This window comes from Semicossyphus pulcher, unplaced genomic scaffold (genome assembly GCF_022749685.1).
Source record: "Semicossyphus pulcher isolate SPU_LCO1_2020_fin unplaced genomic scaffold, fSemPul1.0.p SCAF_19, whole genome shotgun sequence".
Taxonomy (NCBI): domain Eukaryota; kingdom Metazoa; phylum Chordata; class Actinopteri; order Labriformes; family Labridae; genus Semicossyphus; species Semicossyphus pulcher.
The window spans coordinates 1,563,292-1,587,499 of NW_027211692.1; the positions used below are offsets into that span (position 1 = coordinate 1,563,292).

General features: G+C 44.6%; 2 protein-coding genes across 4 annotated transcripts in view; both read left to right on the plus strand.

The window, feature by feature from the left end:
• plekhg2 (pleckstrin homology domain containing, family G (with RhoGef domain) member 2) overlaps positions 1-11,646 on the plus strand; it is a 69,886-nt gene extending 58,240 nt beyond the window's left edge. For both annotated transcript variants that reach the window (XM_069668318.1, XM_069668319.1), the window contains 9 exons: positions 731-881; positions 4,984-5,115; positions 7,371-7,553; positions 7,678-7,770; positions 7,912-7,998; positions 8,711-8,744; positions 9,000-9,083; positions 11,144-11,245; positions 11,483-11,646. In XM_069668318.1, coding sequence (XP_069524419.1) covers positions 731-881; positions 4,984-5,115; positions 7,371-7,553; positions 7,678-7,770; positions 7,912-7,998; positions 8,711-8,744; positions 9,000-9,083; positions 11,144-11,245; positions 11,483-11,559 — 943 coding nt within the window. In that variant the 3' untranslated portion in view covers positions 11,560-11,646. The remainder of the gene's footprint in view (positions 1-730; positions 882-4,983; positions 5,116-7,370; positions 7,554-7,677; positions 7,771-7,911; positions 7,999-8,710; positions 8,745-8,999; positions 9,084-11,143; positions 11,246-11,482) is intronic.
• Positions 11,547-24,026, plus strand: LOC138596876 (mucin-4). Of its 2 annotated transcripts, none has more exons than XM_069668316.1 (7): positions 11,547-11,742; positions 12,673-12,822; positions 12,948-13,079; positions 13,205-15,245; positions 15,432-15,873; positions 17,573-18,289; positions 19,504-24,026. In XM_069668316.1, the coding sequence occupies exons 1-7, from the start codon at positions 11,575-11,577 to the stop codon at positions 21,929-21,931; spliced, it is 6,078 nt and encodes a 2,025-aa protein (XP_069524417.1). In that variant the 5' UTR covers positions 11,547-11,574; the 3' UTR covers positions 21,932-24,026. The 2 variants fall into 2 exon arrangements, with proteins under 2 accessions (XP_069524417.1, XP_069524418.1); XM_069668317.1 differs by having other exon boundaries at positions 12,951-13,079.
• Positions 24,027-24,208: the final 182 nt, after the last annotated feature.

Below are 24,208 nucleotides of genomic sequence, written 5' to 3' on the forward strand. Positions count from 1 at the left end.
CCATCAAATCTTCACCTCCTCTTCCATCCTTTCTTCCTTTGTAACCTGAGTTGAGATCTCACCTCCTGCAGCTCCATCACCTTCTGGTCCTCCGCCACACTCGTTTCTCTCCGGGGTCTCCATCCCTCCAGTTCTCTTATTAACTGTAACTCCCTCAGCCTTCGTGGTGTGATAAATTTTCATCAGCCAAGTCGACGGCTGAAACTCTCCCCCTCGGTTCATGCTTGTAATCTTACGTCGCAGGTTTCTTGCAAACTTCTTCTTCTGTTTATCCAGTTCTTATTGAATCCTAAAACATATTCTTTATCTGAGTGACAAAAAATGGCTTAATTTGCAACAGATTTGTGCTGCCACAAACAGTTATTCGTCTTGAATTAGGAGGTATTTTCTTACTTTGGTTTCTTGAGTTGGACGTCCAAGCATTGTCTGGATGAAGGGTGTTCAGAAGGAATGAAAATCCCGAGTCGTTTGAGACTTGTGGGAAATTCATTCCTCATTCCTGAAGAAAATTATAAGCAGACTGTAATTAACATTTTGCTGTATCACTCATGTTTGTCGTCAAGCTTCGACAGCCTTTCCCAATCCAACTGCAGGGCCACACTTTGCTTTCTGGAAATGTTTAGGAATCGCAGGGTGGCCGGATGAAGGCCAGAGCAGCCTAAACTGACGTTATTCTTTTCAAGAATATAACTGGAATGACCCCCCTCTCTCTCCTTCACTTTCTCCACAGCTCGGTGGCGGTGCTGAGGGAGTGCATGAAAAACAAAACGCTGGTATGTTTCTTCCAGGAGAGACGGACGACTCTGAACCACTCGTTACCTCTGGAGACGTACCTACTCAAACCTGTCCAGAGGATCCTCAAATACCACCTGCTCCTACAGGTAATACTCAGAATACTACACATACTACATCTAGCACCTGAAATACCACCTTCTGCAACATGTCAATCCTACATGAAGTACCTTTTGTACCTCCTACAAGTACAGGTAACTCCCAAATACTACACATAGTACTTTAAATATACTGTAGGTAACATAATACAGGTAGTACAGATAACACAGGTGGGTAGTACTTATCCCTTACCTGCACATGACGCTACAGATTTACCCCTTAAATGTGTAATACTACTGAATAATACATGGCATACTTCCAACTCCACCAATAGCAGCACAAACCTTACATGTAGTATCTCAGTACGACGTACCGCAGTTACCCCAACTGCTACAGGCATCACCTTCAGTACTACATGAAGTACACAAGTACATCTGATACATTAGGCGACAACTCAGATCCCATCAGAAAGGACAGTACATGTGGAAATAATGTGTCCCAGGGACGTCCAATGAAAGATGTACATTTGGTTTTTGTTTCCATCGATGAGAACGATTGATTGTTGTGTCAAATATCTTCAGTTCTGTGAGGATTCACTGACGCTCAAAGATTTCCCAGAGGAAGTTTATGGATCTTTTGGTGTCCAAGCAACCAGACTGTTTCCTGCCAGTAAACAGAGTTTTTTTGCCAAAAATACAACAGCAATAAAACTCTTCCTGCTCTCAGAGAAACACAGAGTGGAGACAGAGGACAGCTGAGGACACAGACCCCTCTGCGTGTCGCCTCTTTGAATTTAAAGATGGACGGCTGCAGTGTGCGTCCCACATGTGCATTCTGTTGTTTGTCATTGTCAGCTCACATCTGCAGGGTTTAACTCTCATCAGAGCTCACAGCCAATAAGACAAGGGAGAGACCATAACATCATATTGTATAAGATCACCTGAAGAGAACAGCATTGTAAAGTCAGTGCTGATTTAAAAACGTGCGTGTAGCACCGAGGTTCTCTGGAGCGAGGCATGGCGAGAGTTACTGCAGAGAGAAAGCACAAACATGCACATTTGGACACCATAGCTGTTTATTACATCCTGTTGACACTTTTGTGCAAAGCAAAGCACAATAAGAGCCCAGAATGAAAAGCCAGATGCCATCAAGAAGTAGAAATGCAGCCTCTCCAACATAACAAGATCTACGAGCTGGGATTAGTCAATCCACGCTCCAACTCTCGCTTGTGGTCATGAGCTTCGGAAGGTGACAGACAGAATAAGATTGGGGCTATAAGCGGCTGAGATGATTTCTCCTGGGCTCAACCTCAGAGATTAGGTGAGGAACTTCAATGTCTGGAAGGAGCTTGAAGTAGACCTTCTACTTCTTTGCATGAAAAGAAGCCAGCTGAAGTGTCTCCTGCGCACCTACCTTTGGGGTTTTACTGAGCTTGTCCAACTGGGAGGAGATCCCATGGTAGAGTCCACCTGGGCCTCTGCAGCCCCAAGGAGCAGCTGGAAAACACTGCTGGTGAGAGTGACATCTGGAATACCTTGATCCCCAATAAGGGGGCGGCATGCTGAATGGATGGATGAATGGATGAATTGGACACAAGTGCATAGTACAAAACAAACAAACAGACAAAAGTAAATACTAGCATGGGGTCGGACGACATGGTTTCCAGACTGCAGCGACAGTAGTTTGGACATGTGAAGGGAGCTCAGAGTAGAGCCAGCTGAGTGGGTCAGGGCATCTGGTTAGGATGCCCGAAACTTGGGAGAATATATTTGATCCGGACAAGGAATATATCCTAAACAGGGAGCTGGGAAAAGTTATGCGAAGAGGGATGTCTGGAATACCTTGCTCAGCATGCTGCCATCTCAATACAACCCAATATAAGCAAAAGAGGAAGGGTGGAGCCATCGGTACGGTGCAGGTGCGAAGGCACTTAGGGCAGCAAGTAAATATGAGCATGCTTGGCTGAGGTGGAAAGGAGCTGTTTCCTTCATCGCCCTGTAAACCAGAACCAGGGTCTTGAAATTGGTGAAGCTGCAGCAGGGAGTCAGTGTAGTGGACAGAGGAAATGAGCAGTGTGGCAACATTTTTGGGACTTGAACACCAGTTGGGCAAGCCACAGGTCGGAGACTTTGAGGGGGGAGTTGTAGCTTTTATGGTCTCACCCTGGTAGGGAGGGGGGGAATTCTCCTGGTGTTGTGCAGGAGGAGTGGGAGCATCAAGTATCCTTTAAGAGGACCCGGAACTGAGTCTTGTGGAACTCCTGTTACCCAGAGTCCCAGAGACGACCAGCCCTTTAAAAGGAGAGGCAGTTTGGTATAGCAGTAAGTACTTTATATTGTAGTTTTTTTATACTGAACGAAGCAACACCAGAAGCAAACAGAGCGTTATACAATGTGAGTTCAAACATACCGGTTGGGTTGGGACATTGCAGTCTAAACACCAATAACGGACCTTCTACTAATAGTCCTTTAACATCCATTAAAAGACAGTTGATCTCTTTCTCTGGTTGGAGAGTAAGGACTGACGTTTGCTGAAGGTCAGCTGCCAGCTTCGTCTTTTATTGAGTTGGCTGCGAACTGCTGGTCGGTCAAACACATAAAATGTCCTAAAAACGTCAGAACCTCCGTGCTCTCCTGCCGGCTCTTCTGATTACACTGACATCGACTTTGTCGTTATCTCTACTGCTAGCTAAAACAAATAATAGCATATTCCCTCCCATTCTGTCTGCATACATTTTACACAGACAAGCAAGGAGCAGCAAAGGCTCAGAATTCCCTCCTTTCCCAGGATGAAAAGAAGCTGTCTAAAAGCATCTGTGATGCAGGTTTTTCTTTCTTAATGCATCCTTAATCAACGCAGATGTTCAGTATTAAATAATCAGGATCATCTCGACTCTTGGCAGAAGCTTTGGCGTCCAGGCTCCTTGCTGGGCCGGTCTGCTGAGCCTGGCTGGTAATCCATTTGTGATAATAGTTTGTATTACAGTTGCGTTTATTATAACTATTTCAGTCACAATCTTTGTTCATGTCTTAACACAGACATCTGAAGATATTCAGCTCACTATCCCATCCAGGCAACATAAAACACACACACACACACACGCACACACACACACACACACACACACACACACGTCCAAGCAGAGTTAGAGACAATAGGACACACACATGCAGCTTTAACCAATAAACTCGTCGAGTTTCCAGTCCAAGCCCACCTCTGAGAGGAGAGGGATGATGAAACAGAGAGAAACACACACACACACACACACACACACACACACACACACACACACACACACACTCATCTTTAGTCTGCTCTTTGTTCTCTGATGTTTGGTCTGTATTATGTTGTTGCTCTGTCTACAGTGGCCGGTTTAAACACTGGTCAAACATATGTTTGGAGGCGTGCAGGGGATTTCCCATCATCCTCAGCTGATGCGGCTAAACTCTTTCATGTGATGATCTGCTGTGTCAGCCAGCGAGGTGGCTGTTCATGCTGTTTAATTCTTCTTTTATTCACACATCAACATCATTGTTAGAGACACATTTATGACAAATGGTCTTCCTATTTTATAAGTTGGGGTGCAATTTTTTTGGAATTGTTCCTGATGATTCCCCAGTAGTCACTTTGCATAACATTGCATTCTTTTGGCTGGTAGCATTTTTGTAAAAATGTCTAATACTCAAGTTTTACTTTTGGATGGATCCCTACAGAGATCCCTACCAAACTAACTAACCAACAGAGGCAGCAGTGAAGCTGCAGCTCCTGTTCTGTGAGCTTAAATCAGTGTTTTTCTGAATGGAGTCTGGTGTGTGTGCAGAGAGCGATGTAACGTCTGTGTGTGGTTAAAACAATCATCTTCCTCTGTAACAAAAAGGTCTATCTCTGTAGGGATCCTTTCTGTCATGTTGTCACACACTTAGAAGAACAATCTGAGCCTGTCAGTGGAAACAACAAGAACTTTTAGTCGACACACTTCGACCCATCAAGGATTATGTTGCAGCCATTACAGCCTGTTTCACTGCTGCAGGATGAACACATCTACTGGAGACATTCAAACACTTTTAGTCATTTAGACCCCAAAATATGAAACGCAGGGTCCGGGTTAAAAATGCCAGAGAAACTTGTATTTATTATTTTCTCTCTTCTCAGGAACTTTTGAAGCACTTTGACAAGAGCGACCCAGGATATGAGGTCGTCGAGGACGCCATCATCACCATGACAGCGGTCGCCTGGTACATCAATGACATGAAGAGGAAGCAGGAACACGCAGTAAGACTACAGGTGAGCACACGCAGAGATTTTATACCGTGTGTGACCTTCAATACCTGAAGCAGCTTCTTTGGTCTTTGAAAGGGAAAAATCTCGTGTGTGTATTTCAGAACGGACAGACAGCTTCTGGTTAGCAGGGAGGTTTAAAAACATGTCATGTGTTGTCCTGATGATTTCAAGATCTAAAAATCTCAAGACAAGAAAGAATTACTGAAGAAGCTCGGACGTAGTTTAATTTAATCTGACACTGGAAATTGTCGTTCGGTGTAAAGCCAGTAAAAGTCTTTTTTCCTCCTCCGGCGTGTAAAGAGACAGACGGGCGGCTGGAGGTCGGCTGGTTGACCTTTAGGTGTCAAACTCTACAACTGCTGCATTCCACAACTTCCCCAACACGTGTTCACCTCATTACACACACAGGAAGCTGTTATTAACTTGTTCCATCACACGTAGACGTGTGTGTGTGTGTGTGTGTGTGTGTCGGCTTCTTCTCGTCTCCAGCTGAGGTTGAACACTTCTCCTGTCCCTCCTGCTGTTTGGTGCTTCGTGCCGTGTTGTCTCACCTTGTCTTACCTTACAGTTTCTCTCTCGCCCTTTTCTCACCCTGTTTCTGTTTCCTTTGAATTAATTTCATTTAAATTCAGTTTAAAGATGTCTAAACGAAACGCTCTACAACCTGAATCAGAACACAAAATGTGAACTTTGCCAGTGAATATAAATCCTGGAGACTTCCTGAGTTTTTTTCTTGTAATTCATTTATTTTCCGGACTTTTGCGTGCCACTGCAACACACAGACATACAACTCAAGGTGCTGGCGTACCTTTAGCTTTTACATCTCTACATCTGTCTGTCTCTTTTCCAGCTGGTTGTGTGGGGTCAGAGGTCGTCTCCACAGCCGTCAGACGGCATGTAGTTCAGCGTATGAGCTGTCTCGTTAACAAACTGAACACAGATACCCAGGTCGAGTTTTTGAGGAATTGTTTGGCCGACCTGAGTTTCATAAGTTTAAACTTTAACTCCTGAAGGATCATGCAGCAGGAAGTGCACAGGTGTTGACCTTTGACCTCTCAGCAGCTGGAAGCGGAGGTGAAACGTTCACACCAGGCCAGACGCAGGAGAGTTCAGACGGTTTAAGGAGATTACTTCCTGTTTGTCCTGTTTTTATCGAACTTTGGTGACAGTTTTTTAATTTGTAATCCAGTTAACTTATTATTTTCCTCATTCTGAACATGAACTCACAGTTTAAGATTTTAAAGCTTCAGTCTAAAGGAATGCATTTGGAAGTTTGTCACAGTGTTTACTTTTCGTTTTTACTGTCGTCTTTAAAGTAATAATCTGGAAGATGTTCATGTAAATAAATGTCTGTAAGTCTCTCTCTCTCTCTGAATGAGGTGACACATGGTGACTGAGCCTATGGCCCACTGATGAAAGCCTTTGCATCTGCAGTATATAGTATTATTATGGGCTGGGTGTCTGTGGCGGCGCCCAGTTAGTGACACGTTTTCCATCAGCCAGCAGTGGTTGGTCTGCCAGAGAGGGTAGGCGGAGCTAAGCGGCTGCTTTTCCGCTCTCTGCAAGTGTTGCGAGTAAACAGTAATCTACTATGGCTGAACAAACAAAGAAAAGATGGATGACTACAGATACAACTTCAACAAGAAGTGAAAATCCAAAGAAGAAGAAACAAACTCGACGCTCAGATGAAGCAAACAGTCTGAAAAGGAAAGCGACCGTCAGCCAGGAAAATCAAGAGTTACAACCGGAGCCGACCATGGACGTCACACATGCAGCACTGTCTGGATATCTGGGAAGTGTGCTCCTGTAATTACTGTTTATTGCCATTGGGGGGCGCCAAAGAGAACGAAGTTTAACTTTGTCCATTTCTCTCTTACTTTCTCGTGTTCCTTTATTCTGCACAAATGGATTGAATCAGGCAGCCTAACATATCTATTACGCTGCACTCTGAATATGCTAATCAGTGAAATCCTTCATCACACACTTTCTCATGAATCTGACTTGAAACACTCAAATATGAACAAAGCTGACAGATGGAAGAAAAGAGTTTGTGAGTGAGGTACGACGATTCTCCGTGTGGCCACATTTACTGAAGCCCCTTCAAATTAAAAGTCTGCCTTCGCACGGCCTAAAAGTTTCAGGAAGTTCAACCATTTAAAGTTTATGCCAGCATCGCACAGATCAGTATCTTTGTTGGGTTTAAAAGTTTGTTCCAGAAGCTTCTCTCTGATCAACCTCTGACCCCTGACCTCTCACAGGAAATCGAGTCCCTGCTGGTGAACTGGAGCGGACCGGACCTGAGCGGGTTTGGAGAGCTGGTTCTGGAAGGTTCCTTTAAAGTCCAGAGAGTGAAGAAGGAGCGAGCGTTCTTCCTGTTCGACAAGATGCTGCTGATCGCCAAGAAGAGGCTGGAGCAGTTCGTCTACAGCACGCACATATTCGTACGTTTGTTAGAACACTTTGTGTTACGTGTTTCTTCAAGAAAGGGAGGAGCGTGCTCTTAACCCTGATACACACATACACTGATGTACGTGTTTTCTTCTTCTGACCCTTTCTCTGCTGCAGTGTTGTAATCTGCTGCTGGTCGAGACCCTGAAGGACCCGCTGTGCTTCAAAGTGTCGGATCTGACCATCCCCAAGCAGCAGCACGTCGTCCAGGTGAGTCCTCGAGTTAAGTTACCTCAGCATGTCTGAAACTCCAGGTTCATGTCTGAGGTTATTAACAGTTTGATAGAGAAGTCACCTGATGTGCTTCCTGTGACTTCATATGACTTGTTTAATACTCGTTTATCTCTGCAGACAAAGAACCAGGAGGAGAAGAGGCTGTGGGTCCACTACCTCAAGAGACTGATCGTGGAAAACCATCCGGCTTCACTCCCACAGAAGGTAAGGAGGGAGGAGGGGAGGGAGAAAGGAAGGGATAGAAGTAAGGGGTGGAAGGTAAGAAGGGAGAAAAGAAAGGAAAGGGAGGAGTGTGGAAGGTAAGAAGGCAGAAAGGAAAGGAAAGGAAGGAGGGTGGAAGGTAAGAAGGGAGAAAGGAAAGGAAAGGAAGGAGGGTGGAAGGTAAGAAGGCAGACAGTGTTGTGTCGGTCTCTGCTGCCACCTGCTGGTCACAGTCTAAAAGACTGCTGCTGCACAATCTGGTTCAGCATCTTTAATGAAGTTTGACTTGTGGACAAAAATCAGTATAATTTGATGTTTATGATATTGAAGTAAAAAAATAGTTTCAGCGCTTCTTTCTAACTGTTACAGCAGGAACATCTGTCCACACTCACCAGGGTCCATTGACAAAAACAGTCATTTTAGCTCACAGACCACAGGAGCTGCTGATCTGCTGCTGCCTCCATCACTTAGTTTGTTGGTGTTTCTGTGACTGAAGAGTTTTTAATGGGTCATTTCATCGTTTGGATACTTGTGAGTTCTCAGACTGAAGAAAGTCCAATTTTCAAGAGCACCATTTTTCTTATTAATCGGTTATTTTTGAGTCCGGCTCGTAACTGACAGCAGTCATTAATCTTCAGCTCTTATCAGGTCGCCCTGAAGTTCAACTGATGCAAGAAAATTCAGTTTCACAATCATTTCCTCTCATTATTTACAGGCGAGGCAGGTCCTGGGAGACAACTTCTGCCAATGTGAGTTCAAACACGCACGCGCACACACACACACACACACACACACATGTACACACACACACACACACGCACGCACGCACACACACACACACGCACACACGTACACACACACACATAGCATTTGTGCTTGTTACAGAATACATTGATTTTCTCGCCACAACAGTTCAGAATAATTTAACCACTTGTTCATAAATAACCTCTGTGTAGCTGAGTCGAGCATGTGCAGATCGTCTGACATCACTTCCTGTATTTCAGCTCCTCAGTTCGACCAGGACAACCTGAAGAAGTCGTCACGATTTGATGACATCCACGGCTATCACAGAGGCAGACGTCAGTCAGGTCAGGGTCAGTCGTCTTCTTCCTCCTGCTGCAGAACATAGAAACGCAGCACATCACAAAGTAACATGCAGGCATGTTCTGTGTTTACCAAGACACAAACAAGCAGTGAATGAACCCACTCCGGGTTTCACAGCCTTATATATCTTACCTATATGTATATATATATATATATATATATATATATACCGCTGCCCCCACAGAGCTCCACTGTTTCCCAAAAACACACATTGTGTTTATTTTAACTCAATCCTGCATACACCGTCCTGCAGCCCCAAACACTCACTAGTGCACTGAATGTGGATTCATCCACCGCTGAAAGTAGTCCCTAACAACAGCACTGTTTTGTCCTGTATGTTTTATAAAGTCTACATTGATTTAAGGAAATAACTTTGCTTTTTTAAACATGGATGTTTGTTACGTTGCCCTGAATGGGCGTGGGGATGAGGGGACTAACAATGAATTAAAACCCAAGAAGAAGAAGAAGAAGAAGGGGGGAACAAAGTAAAGGCAAAGTTAAAGGACTTTATTAACAAACTAACACAAACGAGCTTCTGTCCAAAAACAAACAAACTGATGTACAAAGAAAAACACGATAAACCAAAAACTGCAGCTAACAAACAAACAGTAAGGCCTCGAGGGAAAACACACCCTCCTCCACCAAAGGAGTAAAACTAGAGACTAGCTGACGTCCAGCCCACACGCAGCCGAATGGCCCACTGGCCCTGCTGCCTCCTCTCTCCTGCTCTTTATATTCCAGCCTGATTGCTTACGTGGTAACAGGCGAGCCTGATCACCTGCTGCAGCAAAGGGGAAAGTAGCACCTGAGGAGCACACAGAAAACACAACACAAAATACACAACACGTAACCATATTTATTTACATATATTATATTTCTTATATTTGGAAGCAGCCCTGTGATTGACTAGCGACCAGTCCAGGGTGCACCCCGCCCTTCGCCCAATGACAGCTGGGATAGGCTCCAGCCCCCCGCGACCCTGAACAGGATAAGCGGTCTAGATAATGGATGGATGGATGGATGGATGGATGGATGGATGGATGGTTTGATGGTTTGATATTTGGAAGCTGTTTTTAAATATTTACATCTTCATGAGGAGCCAATGGGCTGAGAGCTGAGAGGCACAGGCAGGAAGTCAGGAAGCACTGAGAGACAGACGAACGTGTTGTTGGTTTGGGCCTGCATGTAAGATATGAGGACAAGGAGCTGAATGTAGAGCCTCTCCTGTGGTGTAATTATAAAGAAATGATGCAATGTGTTGCATAACTTTCAAAGGAATCAGCATTGTCCTTTAAATCGTTATTCTTTCCGAAAATGGTGGAAAGTTTAGTTATAGTTTAGTTACATGTCTGTAAGTGCCTCTTTTAATAAAACACGTTTTAGTTATTTGGCCAAAGTGACTGAAATATGAAGACAAAATATTTCATCTCTATTTTTCTTGTTTGCAAAATGTTTTAATAGAAGATCTAAGAGTGAGAAAAAAACGTTTTCGTTTAACTGAATAGTTTAAAAAAAGGTGAAAAAAAAGATCATCTTCATAACTTTAGTAGTTTGTCACCTGTGACACGTGCGAGTGTTCCCTTACACAGGTGTTATTAAGTGTTTGTTGTTTGTGATTAAACTGCAGCATGCAGAGTCACAGTCACTTTGCTAACACACATTATTGGTTGTGTTTTTAATGGCAGGGCGAAACAAACACGTCAGTGCCGTTCAGAACATGAGGTAGTGGAGCACTTCAGCATCTAGTGGCCAAAATGAGTATTACAACAACAAACAGTAAAATACACAGTAATGACTCGACTGTTTCCAAAGATGATTTTCATCCTGCAACACGCTGCTCTTTCCACCAAGTTCACAACAATGAAAATAGGAACTCTTAGAAATGTATACCAGCATGTGTTTTTCCCGCTTGTCTGTCTGTATCTTTTTATTTCTCCTCGTTAAGACAATAATGTATGAGCACTACATCCAGGTACTCACTTCCTGCCAGTCTGCAGATGTTTCAAAATAAATGACCCCCTCTTTGCTCTGTTTGTCCCTCCAGAGCCTCCAGAGCTGCTCATGTACACACCTGAGAAGTCCAGGAAGAGTCTCCCTCTGCTGCTGGAGGGAAACCTGCCGTACAGACGCACCAGGAGACAGTCAGGTACACAGACACTGTTTATCATACGCATGAACAGAAAAAGTCCACAGTCTCACAGCAATAAGAAGCACTCTGTTTATCATCTGTTATCTGAGGACAGGCCTTACGTTACCTGTCTTGTTTTATTGATATATGGTGGTCATAACTGAATATATCTCAGTGTTACAGGAGTGAAGCTATGTTGTTAATAGAAGTGATAAGCTTCCGGCAGATTGTATGAAGCCTCTGTTTGTTTTTCAGCTCCGGCTAAAGACATCGAAGCCGCTTTTCATCCCAACGGTGAGAACGTGCATTCAGACAGGTTTCTGTCACTGTAAACACACAGGGCCTGCATGTCCAAGCGAGAGATCAGAGGCAAAGTGACAGGACTATTTTGTTGTTGTGTTGTGGTTGCTAAGTGCTTTTCAAACAGTAGTGACATCTTAATCACACCGTTGTCTCTCTGTCACGCCTCTTCATGTACTCAATTCCACTGCCGGGGGAATTCTGCAGCTTTGAAGGTGAGAAAGTGATTCAGCACTTTAATGCTTCACTAACTGATTAAGAGAATCCTGCAAATTACTGACTGATGTGTGAAGTTCTCGTTTGTTCCACTGACAGCCTCAGGGTCCCTCCAGAGACCTTTTGTTAAAGTAGAAATGTTTTTTTTAAAAGCAGAAACAGACGTTGTGTAACTCTCTACAAAACCACCAGACCAGAAGAGAAGAATAAGACAGCTGTTGTCTTCCACTGCATAAATCCATTAGACAGTTTGTTGGATTTGTGTGTTACATAAATATTGAGTTGGATGGAAACTAAGCATTAAAACACCAACGCTCGCACGATAACACAAAGTAATGAACTGATTTAGGCAGGGGGAACATCTCCTGTGTTCTGGCAGGTAAAATTACAGTTTTCAGTGGCTTCTAAGTGAGCGATGTAAAGGGTGTTTCTGGTTAAAAGAATGCTTCATATGTTTTGATAAAAGGGTCTATCTCTGTAGGGATCTGTGCCTTTGTAAAACCCTTATATAGAAAAAATAAGGACTTAAAGTGGACGTACTTTGTCATGAAAAAATTGCCCAAATGTATTACGATGTACGAGCCATTACAGCCTGTTTCACAGCTGATGTCCCCCAAAGACCAAAGACCCCAAAATATGTGAACATTTGTGAAAATATGGAATTATCTTTGATACAGGACAGTGGGGTGAGACACAAACGGGAAAGAGACCTTTCAATAAAGGAGCTCTATGTTTTATAATGAAAACATGCAGCTAAAATGTTTAAAGCATTGAGTACTGTTTAAGCCTTATAATAAATTAAAAAGGGACTGACATATAGACGTGACTGGTTTGCGCGTCAGTGTTTTGTCTGATTCATAACTGTAATGTGAGAAACATCTAGAGAGGTGAAAAAGTGTCTGACTGCGTGGCCTGGTTGATTTCCGCAGCAGGCGGGCAGTGAGAGCGAGCTGTGCCAGGCGGACAGTCTGGGCTCAGCAGGCAGCAGCAGCACGCTCGCATCCTCCGTGATCGAGGTGGAGGCCGAGAGGACTGAACCAGGCGTGGTTCCACAGCTGAGACTAAACCAAGCGGAAGAGGTATTTTACCGTGAAAGGGGTGAAGGGTGACTGGAGAGGGCCACTGTCCAAACTGCTGTATTTGAATAGTTTACAGTGACAATGAAATGATGTTAATGTATTCTATTGCACTTTGTTTAAATGAGGAGGAAGAGGAAGAAGAGGAGTTGACCCCCCTCAGCCCTCCTCCCACCCTTTCCATCACAGAAGAGATCCTGGAGTTCATCAACCAAAGCCGAGCCAGGGAAGGACTCACTGCAATTCACACTGAAGCAAAGGTTAGAATACACCATACTCTCAGCCACATGCAAGGCTGGTGGTTGGACAAAGATATGTGCATCCACGCCAAAGAGTAGGCCAGACCAAAAGATCAGACTGACACTTACGCTTTCTTTTCTTCCAGGAGCAGGTGCTGGATCAACCCAAAGACAGTCAGTCCTCATCTAACACAACCAACTTCACCTGCCCACTGCCCCCAGTTGCTCGCCCTTCCAGTCCAGAACAAAGACCTGCAATCCAACAGGAGCAGGAAAGAATAGAGACAGAGAATGACATCACCCTCCCAAGTCAGACCAGTGATTCTGGAGAGGAAAATGGACTTTACACTGAAAAAACTTCAGATGAATTACAGGAAGCTTCAGATGAAACAAGTCCAGGGGAAAAGGGGCTGGAGGCAGGTGAAGAAACGCAAGTAGAAGTGGTAGAAAAAGAGAAGGAAGAGGAGAAAACAAGGGATAACAGTAAGGGGGGGAGCATCATCGCTGCACCATCATCAGATCTTCATCCTTCCATATCAGTAGAAGAAGAACAAGAGAACAGCAGCAGTTGTGACTTACCCAGGGAAGTGGCAAACACTGAGGCTACCTCTTCCTCCCATAATCCAGATGTCCATGAACACCGTCTCCAGAGGCGCCACCCACCCACAAGAGGCTCCCATCTCACCAAACGAGATAAAAAGATCATTGAAAAGATCAGGAGTTACTACGAGGCTGCAGCTGAGGCTGAAGAGGATGAGGAAGAGGAGGAAGAGGAACAGGGAGAAGGAGTGGCTTCAAGAAGGAGAAACAGTTTCTCACAAATTCCTTCTGGCTTGGTAAAGGAGTCGGTGTCACGGTTTGATGTAAGTGAAAACCAGGGGGAGCCAGAATATGAACGTGTGATATCTTTGGAAACAGCCAAACCTACTGATAGAGAGACTGATCGACGGACAGAGCCCTGTTCCCCCACTAATCTTATGTCTTCCACCACTGCACACACAGCAGATACAGAGAATAATGGTCAGACAGATAAACCAATCAGTTCTCTGGCATCTGATGCAGAGGGCCCAATAAAGTCCCTGACCGCATCTGTCATGCAGGACAAGGAGACCCTGGACCAGGTGGGGCTGAATAACCAGTCAAACCCAAACAGACCTGTTGGAGAAGAGACTGAGACACTCGACAAAAATGGAAAAGCCTGCATTGGATTATTGGAGGAAGGACTGAAGGAGAGGCAGGAGGCTAGGGAGACAAGTGTTGTGGATACTGTGGCGCAAGGTGGAAGTTCATTACAAGGAGAGGGACTGTCGATTACCAAACAGTACAAGTCCATGGATGAAACAGCCAAAACAAGCACTGGAAACCAAGCTGTTATGAATGTGCATAAAACTAACGAAGAAGGCCAAACAGAACAGAGTGGAAGCAATAAAGCACCCTCAAAACCTCTACCACCTACAGAACAATGTCAAAAAACTGAGGTCAAAACCCAGTCCACTTTGACAAGAACCAAACAAGAACTTACCAAGAATAGTGGAAATCTTGAGGGTGTTCCCAGTCAGATAAAAGTGGGTCGGTGGTCACGCCATTCCAGGATTGTCACAGCAAATCGGGCCTTGTTTGAGGGCATGGCATCAGACATAGCAGGTATTAGGTTATTTGAAGCCAGCCCTGTAGTGGACCCTTTGCTAATGGAGAACTCGGAGCGTATTCTAAGCAAGGTCCAAACATTGGCCGAGATGTACAGTGCCAAAGCCAGCACCATGAAGGTCCCACTTCATCAGAAACGGGCCAGCGTGGTACGGAACCAATCATCAGTCTCAGGTCGACCTTCTGCACTCTCAACTCAGACCCAAACTAATGTCCAGACAAAGGTTCAATCTCAGACTGAAATGGTGACCCCAATCGAGTACCGGCAGCAAACAAAATACCAAATGGAAACGAGAGAATCAAATACCAACGCAGACATAACACACAAAAGCCAAACTCCTTCGGGGGCCAAAGTTCAGAGCCAAAGCATAACACAACCTGCACACACTAAAAACCAGATGTGTAGACAGGCACAGACGCATTACCAAAGCCAGAGCCAAACCAAGACTTACAGCAAGTACCAGACAACAACAATGAGCCGGGAGGACCACGTAATCCAAGAAAAGAGGATGTTAAAGAGAACAGAAAGCTTGAAAACTGGTGGGTTCGCCTTTTAAAAGCTTCTTCTAAGTTCTCTTCAAGGTTCAGTAGTCTGGGCCTCAATGTAATTTAACTCTGTATCAACATTGCCACCCTTAACGCCATGATGCTACACTGCTTATAAGTTCTTTCTTTGTGATCAATTATAATAATTATTGAGTTATTTGTTCTGTTGTTTTCCTCTAGATTTCAAGGAGCCTCTGCTTTTTGGTCATGTGGTTGTCAAAGAGCAGTTGACCCCAGCATGCCACCACCAAACAAATGGTATCATCCTCTCCAGGCCAAGGGACTTCATCTCTGTCATGACTAAAGAAAGAGACTCCAGTGTGGCCCCTATATCAGGTGACATCTTCCAGACTTCCAGCATACCTGGGGAAAGTGTATCTACTCTGCAGAGAGATCAGTCATCCACTCAGGCCCAGACTAACAGCTGCAAATCTGGATACACCTTGGATGAAATGTCCTTGCCTTCTACAACATCCAGCCATCACCAAAGAAGACAACCTGAAGATCACCGAGCCACCGAGTTCAGGGACAACTGCTCCAACTCTTCCACAGGCAGAGCCGTAGCCCTGAAACAAGACGGGGAGGTGATTTCATTTACCGAAGAGAAAGGAAAAAGAGAGGGGTAAGTGAATGATATTTAGAGAAATGAGTGGTACATGACAAATCTCTTATCAAGATAGGATTTGTCAGATTTACGATTTTCAGTTCTTATGAAATCACACAAACTGCAGCGTGAGATACAGATGTACTTATTTCAGGTACAGGTGTGAAACAAAAGAAAAATCTAAATCAAATCAATATTTGGTGTTACTACCTTTTGCTTTCAACCAGCATCAATTCTTACAGGTACACTTGCACACAGTCAGGGATGTTGTAGGATTATAGTCAGGTGTATGATTAACCAATGATACCAGACAGGTGCTAATGATCATCAGTGTCACATGTAGGTTGAAACACAGTCATTAAGTGAAACAGAAACAGCTGTGTAGGAGGCTTAAAACTGGCTGAGGAACAGCCAAACTCTGCTACCAAGGTGAGGCTGTGGAAGACAGTTTCATGTCACAGGTCAGACACCATGGCAAGACTGAGCACAGCAACAAGACACCAGGTAGTTATACTGCATCAGCAAGGTCTCTGCCAGACAAAGATTTCAAAGCACACTGGGGTTTCAAGATGTGCTGTTCAAGCTCTTTGGAAGAAGCACAAAGAAACGGGCGACGTTGAGGATCGTCGACGCAGTGGTCGGCCGAGGAAACTTAGTGCAGCAGATGAAAAACACATCGAGCTTATTTCCCTTCCAAATGGGAAGATGTCCAGCAGTGCCATCAGCTCAGAACTGGCAGAAACCAGTGGGACCCAGGTACACCCATCTACTGTCCGGAGAAGTCTGGCCACAAGTGGTCTTCATGGAAGAGCTGCAGCCACAAAGCCTCCGACATGGAAACAAGGCCAAGCCACTCAACGATGCACAAACGCATAGGAACTGGGCTGCAGAGAAATGGCAGCAGGTGCTCTGGACTGATGAGTCACAATGTGAAATATTTGGCTGCAGCAGAAGGCAGTTTGTTCGCCGAAGGGCTGGAGAGCGCTACGATAACGAGTGTCTGCAGGCAGCAGTGAAGCATGCTGGAGGTTCCTTCAAGTTTGGGGCTGCATTTCTGCAAATGGAGTCGTAGATTTGGTCAGGATTAATGGTGTCCTCAATGCTGAGAAATACAGGCAGATACTCATCCATCATGCAATACCATCAGGGAGGCGTATGATTGGCCCCACATGTATTCTGCAGCAGGACAACGACCCCAAACATACAGCCAGTGTCATGAAGAACTATCTTCAGCGTGAAGAAGAACAAGAAGTCCTGGAAGTGATGGTATGGCCCCCACAGAGCCCTGATCTCAACATCATGGAGTCTGTCTGGGATTACATGCAGAGACAGAAGGATCCGAGGAAGCCTACATCCACAGAAGATCTGTGGTTAGTTCTCCAACATGTTTGGAACAACCTACCAGCCGAGTTCCTTCAGAAACTGTGTGCAAGTGTACCGAGAAGAACTGATGCTGTTTAGAAGGCAAAGGGTGGTCACACCAGATATTGATCTGATTCAGATTTCTCTTCTGTTCATTCACTGCATTTTGTTCATCGATGGAAATAAACGATTAACACTTCCATTTCTGAAAGCATTCTTAGTTTACAGCACTTTTTCACACCTGCCTGAAACTTTTGCACAGTCCTGTATATCATTTATAATATTACTTTTGTGTAATTTCTCAGTAGTTCTACCTCCTTTTCAGTTTGGACATGTTTCTTCTTGTTGTTTGCAGGATGGAGCTGAATGCTGGATGGCCTGTTCACTCAGTTATGAAAGAATCAACATCTGTAAACATCATTACCCAGCAAGCACTCTACGAGCCAAGTCTTTCTGCACAGAGCACACCACAGTGGGGTATTTCCAACAATACCAATGAGCTGGAAAAATATAAGCAGGATCTGCCAGCTGCACGTGTACCAGAATACAAATCCACAGGACATAATGACAACGAAGATATGTTAACCAAAGGTGTGCACAGTGTCAATGCAGGGCCTGAATACTTGGTTTCCACCGGACCAGTGGATGGAGAGGCATCCCCAAGAAGTCAAATAAAATTCAATGAGACACAGTGCGTTTTAATTGATTCTTCATCACAACCCAGGATGACTCTACAAGGATCAAGAGTAAACTTGACAGAAGAGCCACCTTATTACAGGTCCTCAGGAGAACGGGCTCTTCAACCACCCCAAAGTCAACCTTCACACATGACCTTTGAACCCTCAATTTTAAGTCATACTATCACAGAAACAGAAAAAGGAGGGGGGTCACCAAATCCATTGTCATCTGCTCAAAACTCAGAATCAAATCCAACTCAACCATGGCCTCCCTCTGTGCAGTCAATAGACTGCCTACCAACATTCACCAGCCAAAGGCCACCAGACCTACCCACGGCAACGGGTAACCAGGCTCTGTCCAGGAACGTTCGAAGCACATCTCCATCTGAGCATAGGTATGTATGTGGCAGATTTACATTATACATTTCAATCCTGATCCTAACCTGAGATCTCATTGTAACCCAAAAAAAGAAACCCTGCCTTGCCCAGAGGTGAACTCTAGCCCAGGCATGTTTTTTTTCAATTTTAGCACCACACATAACAAAGTAAAAGTATTTAGGGAAAAAAAAAGCTTCTATTGGAGTGTGAAATAGACAAAAGATGAAGATAAAGGTATGCCAATTGCTTTGCCTTTTTGCCCTTCTTCATTTGATCAAGAAAAATGTTTAATGTAGGATCTTGTGACCCTTAAATCAAACTGTGATTTGACTTGTTTTGTGATTACACAGCTTGAACGTAAGACCAGGCCAAGTGTTCTTTAAAGCATAGGCCTTAGGGCTTTTCTGAACGGCTCATACAAAAGAGAATCAATCATAATGGAATGCCGTTTTGGCTTGTTATCAGTATGAAAGCCACATCTCAAAGCAGTGGTCCAATTCTGCTTTTATGTGTGTGGGCTAAAGGCTAGTTTAGGGTGTTGCCAAGTTAAATAAAAATTAGCCAACAACAGCAAAGAAAAAGAAAGCAATTGTTGTAGGTTTTCTTAAATGGATACCCTAACCAAAATTTAAAATACCAGGCTATCTATGACGTAAAAAATAAGACACGGATCAATGATCGATCAAATCAATCAAATTCTCTATACTGCAATGGGCCATGTAGAATAAGGTAGCTTTTTGGAATGAAGTAAGATTGGCTCATTATTTTCTGCCCTTCTTATTTTGTCCTTAAAACCCGTCCTGTAACTCAAAGTAAGCCAAGGTTGTTTAAATGCCTCTTCTGTGTGTAAACCTCTGAAATAGAAGAAGAAACAAATCTATAGCTTAGAAAAAAATCTATTATAACCAAACTCTTGTATGTAAATGTCGCCTATGCTCTGTTTTTTTTTTTTTTTAAAGATTATTTTTTTGGCCTTTGGCTTTATTTATAGGACAGCTGAAGATAGACAGGAAATGTTGGGAGTAGAGAGTGGGGGATGACATGCACCAAATGATCGGCAGACCGGGAGTCGAGCCTGCGATCAGCGCGATGAGGACTGTAGCCTCTGTACATGGGGCGCCTGCTCTACCGACTGAGCTAAACAGCACCCCAGCCTATGCTCTGTTTTAATATGTGTATTCCTTGAATGTGTAAACATTGGCAATAAACCCCGATTCTGATTCTCTGTCAGTTACAGGGAACCAGACCAGCAGAGATCACGATCCCCCTGCATCCAGCCCATTTCAAGTCTCGCCTCAGGCTGCCCCGCATCTTACAGACCCTCTTCTGAGACAGCCATTGCCACCCATGGCCAGGACAGGAACCTCACGACAGCCACCTCAGGCTTTATACCCAGCTTCAGACACCACTCACCTTCCCCTGTTAGAGCTCTCCATTCCTCCTCCTCATGCCCTGTTGGAGCACCTCCTTGTTCCTCACCATTCGGTGCTGTTCCAGGCTCTTCACCCATCCCTCTATCTCCTGAAGACTCCTCCAGGGCTCCTCCCTGTTTCTCTCCGACTATCTCTTCTGGGAGGGGCTCCTCAATTCAAGATCCCCCTTCCTCTTCTCTGCCATATTCTACTTTCACTCACTCATCCACTACCTCCTCTTCTGAGAGGTCTTCTGCATTTACTAGATCCTTAGCAGCATCCTGTATTAGCCAGTCCATCAGTCAGAGTATGGCGAGAAAGAACACTGCCCTGCAAGAAGCCCCACTCACAGTGAACCAAAGCCCCTCCTCTCATCTACGACAGCGCTCCCCTTCACCTAAACTCCCTCCAAGTCAGCAGGGCTCCAAAGATGGGTACCACCATCCAAGGTGTACACCATCTTCTCCCAGGTCCACTTGCCCTTCTCCATATTCCATGCAGTCACCTCCCTCTCTTTCCCAACATTGTCCTTCCCCATCTATGAGTCCAGCCCATCATCAGCCTTCCCACTATTCCTCTTCCGCTCGTCCCTCATTCATTCACTCCAAAATTGACCCAACACAGAATGCAAACACCAACAACAATAACAACTTAGCCTGTATTTCCACAGCAATCAGCGATGTTAATAATGCCAGCAACAGGGGTTGGTCAGTAAGTTCACAGAGAGCACCACTTAATAATGGTAGCACTAATGCCACAGTAATGCAACAAACCCATGATCCTCTCTGGTCGGGGTCGCACAATCGTGTGGCTCGGCCTTTTTCTGCTTCAGAACCCAACTCACGAGTTCAGTCCCCGTCTCCCTCTCCAACTGCTTCCTCATTTATTCGCCTCTGCTCTCCACCTCCACAACATAATTACTCCTCCCCTATGGCAAACAAACCTCCCCATCCCCGGGGGACACGGGTAGGAAGTGCAAGTTCCCATAATCCACTAGGCCTCACTTTGGATCTTCCCAGGGCCACTTCAACAAATTCAGCATTTGGGCAATCTTCCCGATGTCCAAGCCCTCAAATCCTTTCCCCTCCTCCTATTGGTGTGTCAGTAAATGTTTGGACAAATAATGTTGCAGCACCTCAACCTAGAAACCCTACATACGCTCCCTCCCCTCCCTCCTTTTCTTCTTCACTAGCCTCACACACACCAGAAAATTCCTCTTGCCCCAGTTCCTCTTATTCGTTGGTCTCACTGCGTAGTCCCAAAGCTTGTTCCTCTTCTGCACCCCAAACACCCTCTCAAACCCTTCGTAGGTCTCTCTCCTCCACCTTGGCAGAAAGGCCCCCTAGCCCAGCCAGGAGCAACCATAGTGGACTGCGCCGCTCATGGACAGAAAGCAGCCGCAGGTCCCTTGGTTTAAGTGGTAGTGGCCGGGGGTCGTTTGACCAACAGGAGTCCTGTCCGACAAGTCCAAGGAGTGGATGGTCCTCTTACGGCAGCTCACCATTCTGCCTCAGCCCTCGAGCTGGGCTTCAGTCCCCACTCTCGCCTAGCAGGCTTACTCCAGCGAAGGGCAGCCTTGGTGGGCAGCATTTTACCAGTGTGCCATGGCCAGATGTACGAGAGCTTTCACACAAGTATAATGGATCTGAAAGCCTTGATACAAGTGCTACTTCCCCAGTCAGCGCATCCTCTCCTGTATCCTCACTTTCTCACACCCTCCTCTCCTCTCCTGCTCCATCAGACAGCCAGACAGAATGGGGTGACACAGAGCTAGAAGAAGGTCATTGTCGTAGCCAGTTGATCTGTGCCTACGTTGCCCGGCCCTCCCGTGAACAAAACCTCCCCTCCTCAAGCATGGTTCTCTCCTCCTCGGACATGACCTCCCCTTCACTCGTCCCCTACCAGCACCACAACTACCAATCCCAAGTTAAGCCACAGCCTCAGGTCCAAATAGACACCACAACCCATGCACCGTCAATCTCTTCCACTCTGGCCTCCAGCCCATCACCACTCCCCTTTGCCCATTCACTCCCTTCAAAACAGGGGAACCAGAAGAGCAGTTATGCCACCACGGTCAACCTCCAGATCGCTGGAAGTGGCCGAATAACTTCCTTCAGCACCGCCCAAGTTAGCCTGACCCAGACCTTGCAGGGTGGACCAGGACAGGGTCAGGTGACAAGGAGAGTTAGTATCAACGGCCTTTCACACCTTCCTTCCCCTCTTTATCAGAACTGTAACAGACTATGAAAGACAGAAAATTCTCTTTTCATGGCATTGTAAGACAAGAAGGGCCAAGAAAATGTGAGGGAGGGGCATGAGTTAGGTTGCACTTGTGTATTCGCCCTGTACAGCTGAGACATAACCTAAGCATCTGAAATTGTTGTGACTGCTGATTACTATTCAGTGGGCCAGAATTATTACTTGGCGTGAACCCAAGCAACTCCATGAGTCAACCATGTTGAAAAAAACTTTCTCAAATGGCAAAGCATCGGGTGCTTCTACTTGGGAATGAGAGCACACCTGAGGAACACAATGAATGTGGACAACCCTTTTCAACTCGATTTTAAGACATTCCCCTGAACGCGATGGGATGGTTTTGGGTCAGATGTATTGTAGACTAAAAATTGAACCTTGGTGGCTTCTGGAAAAGCCTTGAACCCAAAGATTAACCAGATGACCTTTAAAGAATGGACTTTCTACCTGCACATGGCTCTTATATCAGTTTGGGCTTCTGACTTTAAATGAATGATAATAGAGTAGTTTTAAGTAAGTAAATAAATATGTTGCAAATAATAAATAATAATTATAAATCACTAGTCCTCCTAAACATGCGTCTAGAATCCTGAATGTCTGTAGAATGAAAGATGTGATGAATTCAGCAGAAGCAATTCGATTACATTAAACTCCTGTTCTTGTTTAACCAGACTAGAGTCGGTTCACTTTCTGAGCTGCTCTTCACTCTGTATGTGGATGTAATGACTTCTTTGAGGGAACTATTGATTTGAGGCGTAAATCAGTAATGTTTAGCATTGAATGGGAGTAGATCAGTCAATGTTCATAGTCCTGTGTCCACCTGGTGCTGTATGCAATCACAGTTAATGTATTACTTTTTTTTTTTTTTAATTGTCTGTTTTCTGTATTTTACATTCATACATCAATGACTGGCTATTTTAGGCCAGTGGTTATTAATATTCTATCTTTTTAACCATTTTATTTTTTTTATTTTATTGTTTATTTATGAAGTTAGTCCTTTTCTCTTTGGCACTTATTATCCTAAAAGTAATGTTGGTATTTTGCACATTGTCCTCAGCTCTTGAGTGCATGCAACAACTGTTTGTCTGTGTGTGTGTGTGTGTGTGTGTGTGTGTGTGCGCGTGTGCGCGTGTGTGTGTGTGTGTGTGTGTGTGTGCGTGTGTGTGCGTGTGTGTGCGTGTTTTGTCTGAAATGACGTGTCTGGCAAGTTTTCCTTTAACTTCGGACCAAGCCGATATCGTGTGTTTTTAGTGCTGATATTTTTTCCCATATTAATGTTGGTTCCATTGGTTCATTACTTTTACACTCTTTCTTGTTGTCAGTGTCCCACAGAAACCTTGTGTTGTTGTTGAGCTTAACTCGGTTGTCAAAAAGTGTGTGAGAAAGTCGACCAGGTGGAAATAAAAGCATGATCTCTCAGTAGTACGGAAGGTTTTACTGATAGACTGTATATAAGAAGTTGACGAAGCCTCAAGTCTGAAAAGTTAAGCCAATGGGGAAGTGGCTTAAACCTGCATTCTTTGTGATGGCCAGCAGGCGGTGACTCAATCTCAAACTTTTGATTTAAATAAACGTCTGTTAAGTCTCTATCTGTCGCCGAATGAGGTGACACAGTGGTGACTGAGCCTATGGCCCGCTGATGGAAGCCTTTGCATTTGCAGTATATAGTCTATTAATCACTAGGTGTCTTACATTTCACAAGTATTTTGCTAAACTTAATGTTTGCTAAACCCTCACTCCTCTCAAGCTCCACCCTCTTTTCCAAATATGGTCACTTCTGGCTTAAAAAAACAACAAGATAACGACGGACTGTGGTCCACAAACCAATGGGCGATGTCACTGTGGCTGGGTCCACTTCCTGTATACAGTCTATCCTTGAAACGGTTTGGCCACAGCTGACAGATAACTCCAAATAGATAACACAAATACAAACAAATACAAAGAGATGTGTGGTATCTGAAGGCTGCTGGTGACAAACCTGAGAGAAGATGATGATGTTTTTGGGAGCTGGTGAAAAGGGAAATATTAATTCAATCTTCATCAAGTAACCTTTAAAATGTCAGTGAGATGTACCGCAAAATAAAGGTGTGTGGTGTAAAATCATAAGGTGAGTTGTGTTGATTTTGCTGTGTCCTAATATGACCTTATTCAGGAACCACATGCACGTCTATACTACCTGACTCATTTGATGTTATCTTGTCTGTCTCCACCCATGACTCCACTCCCTGTCCACTAGATTATCTTCAGACATACCTTCCATGCCTGTCATAT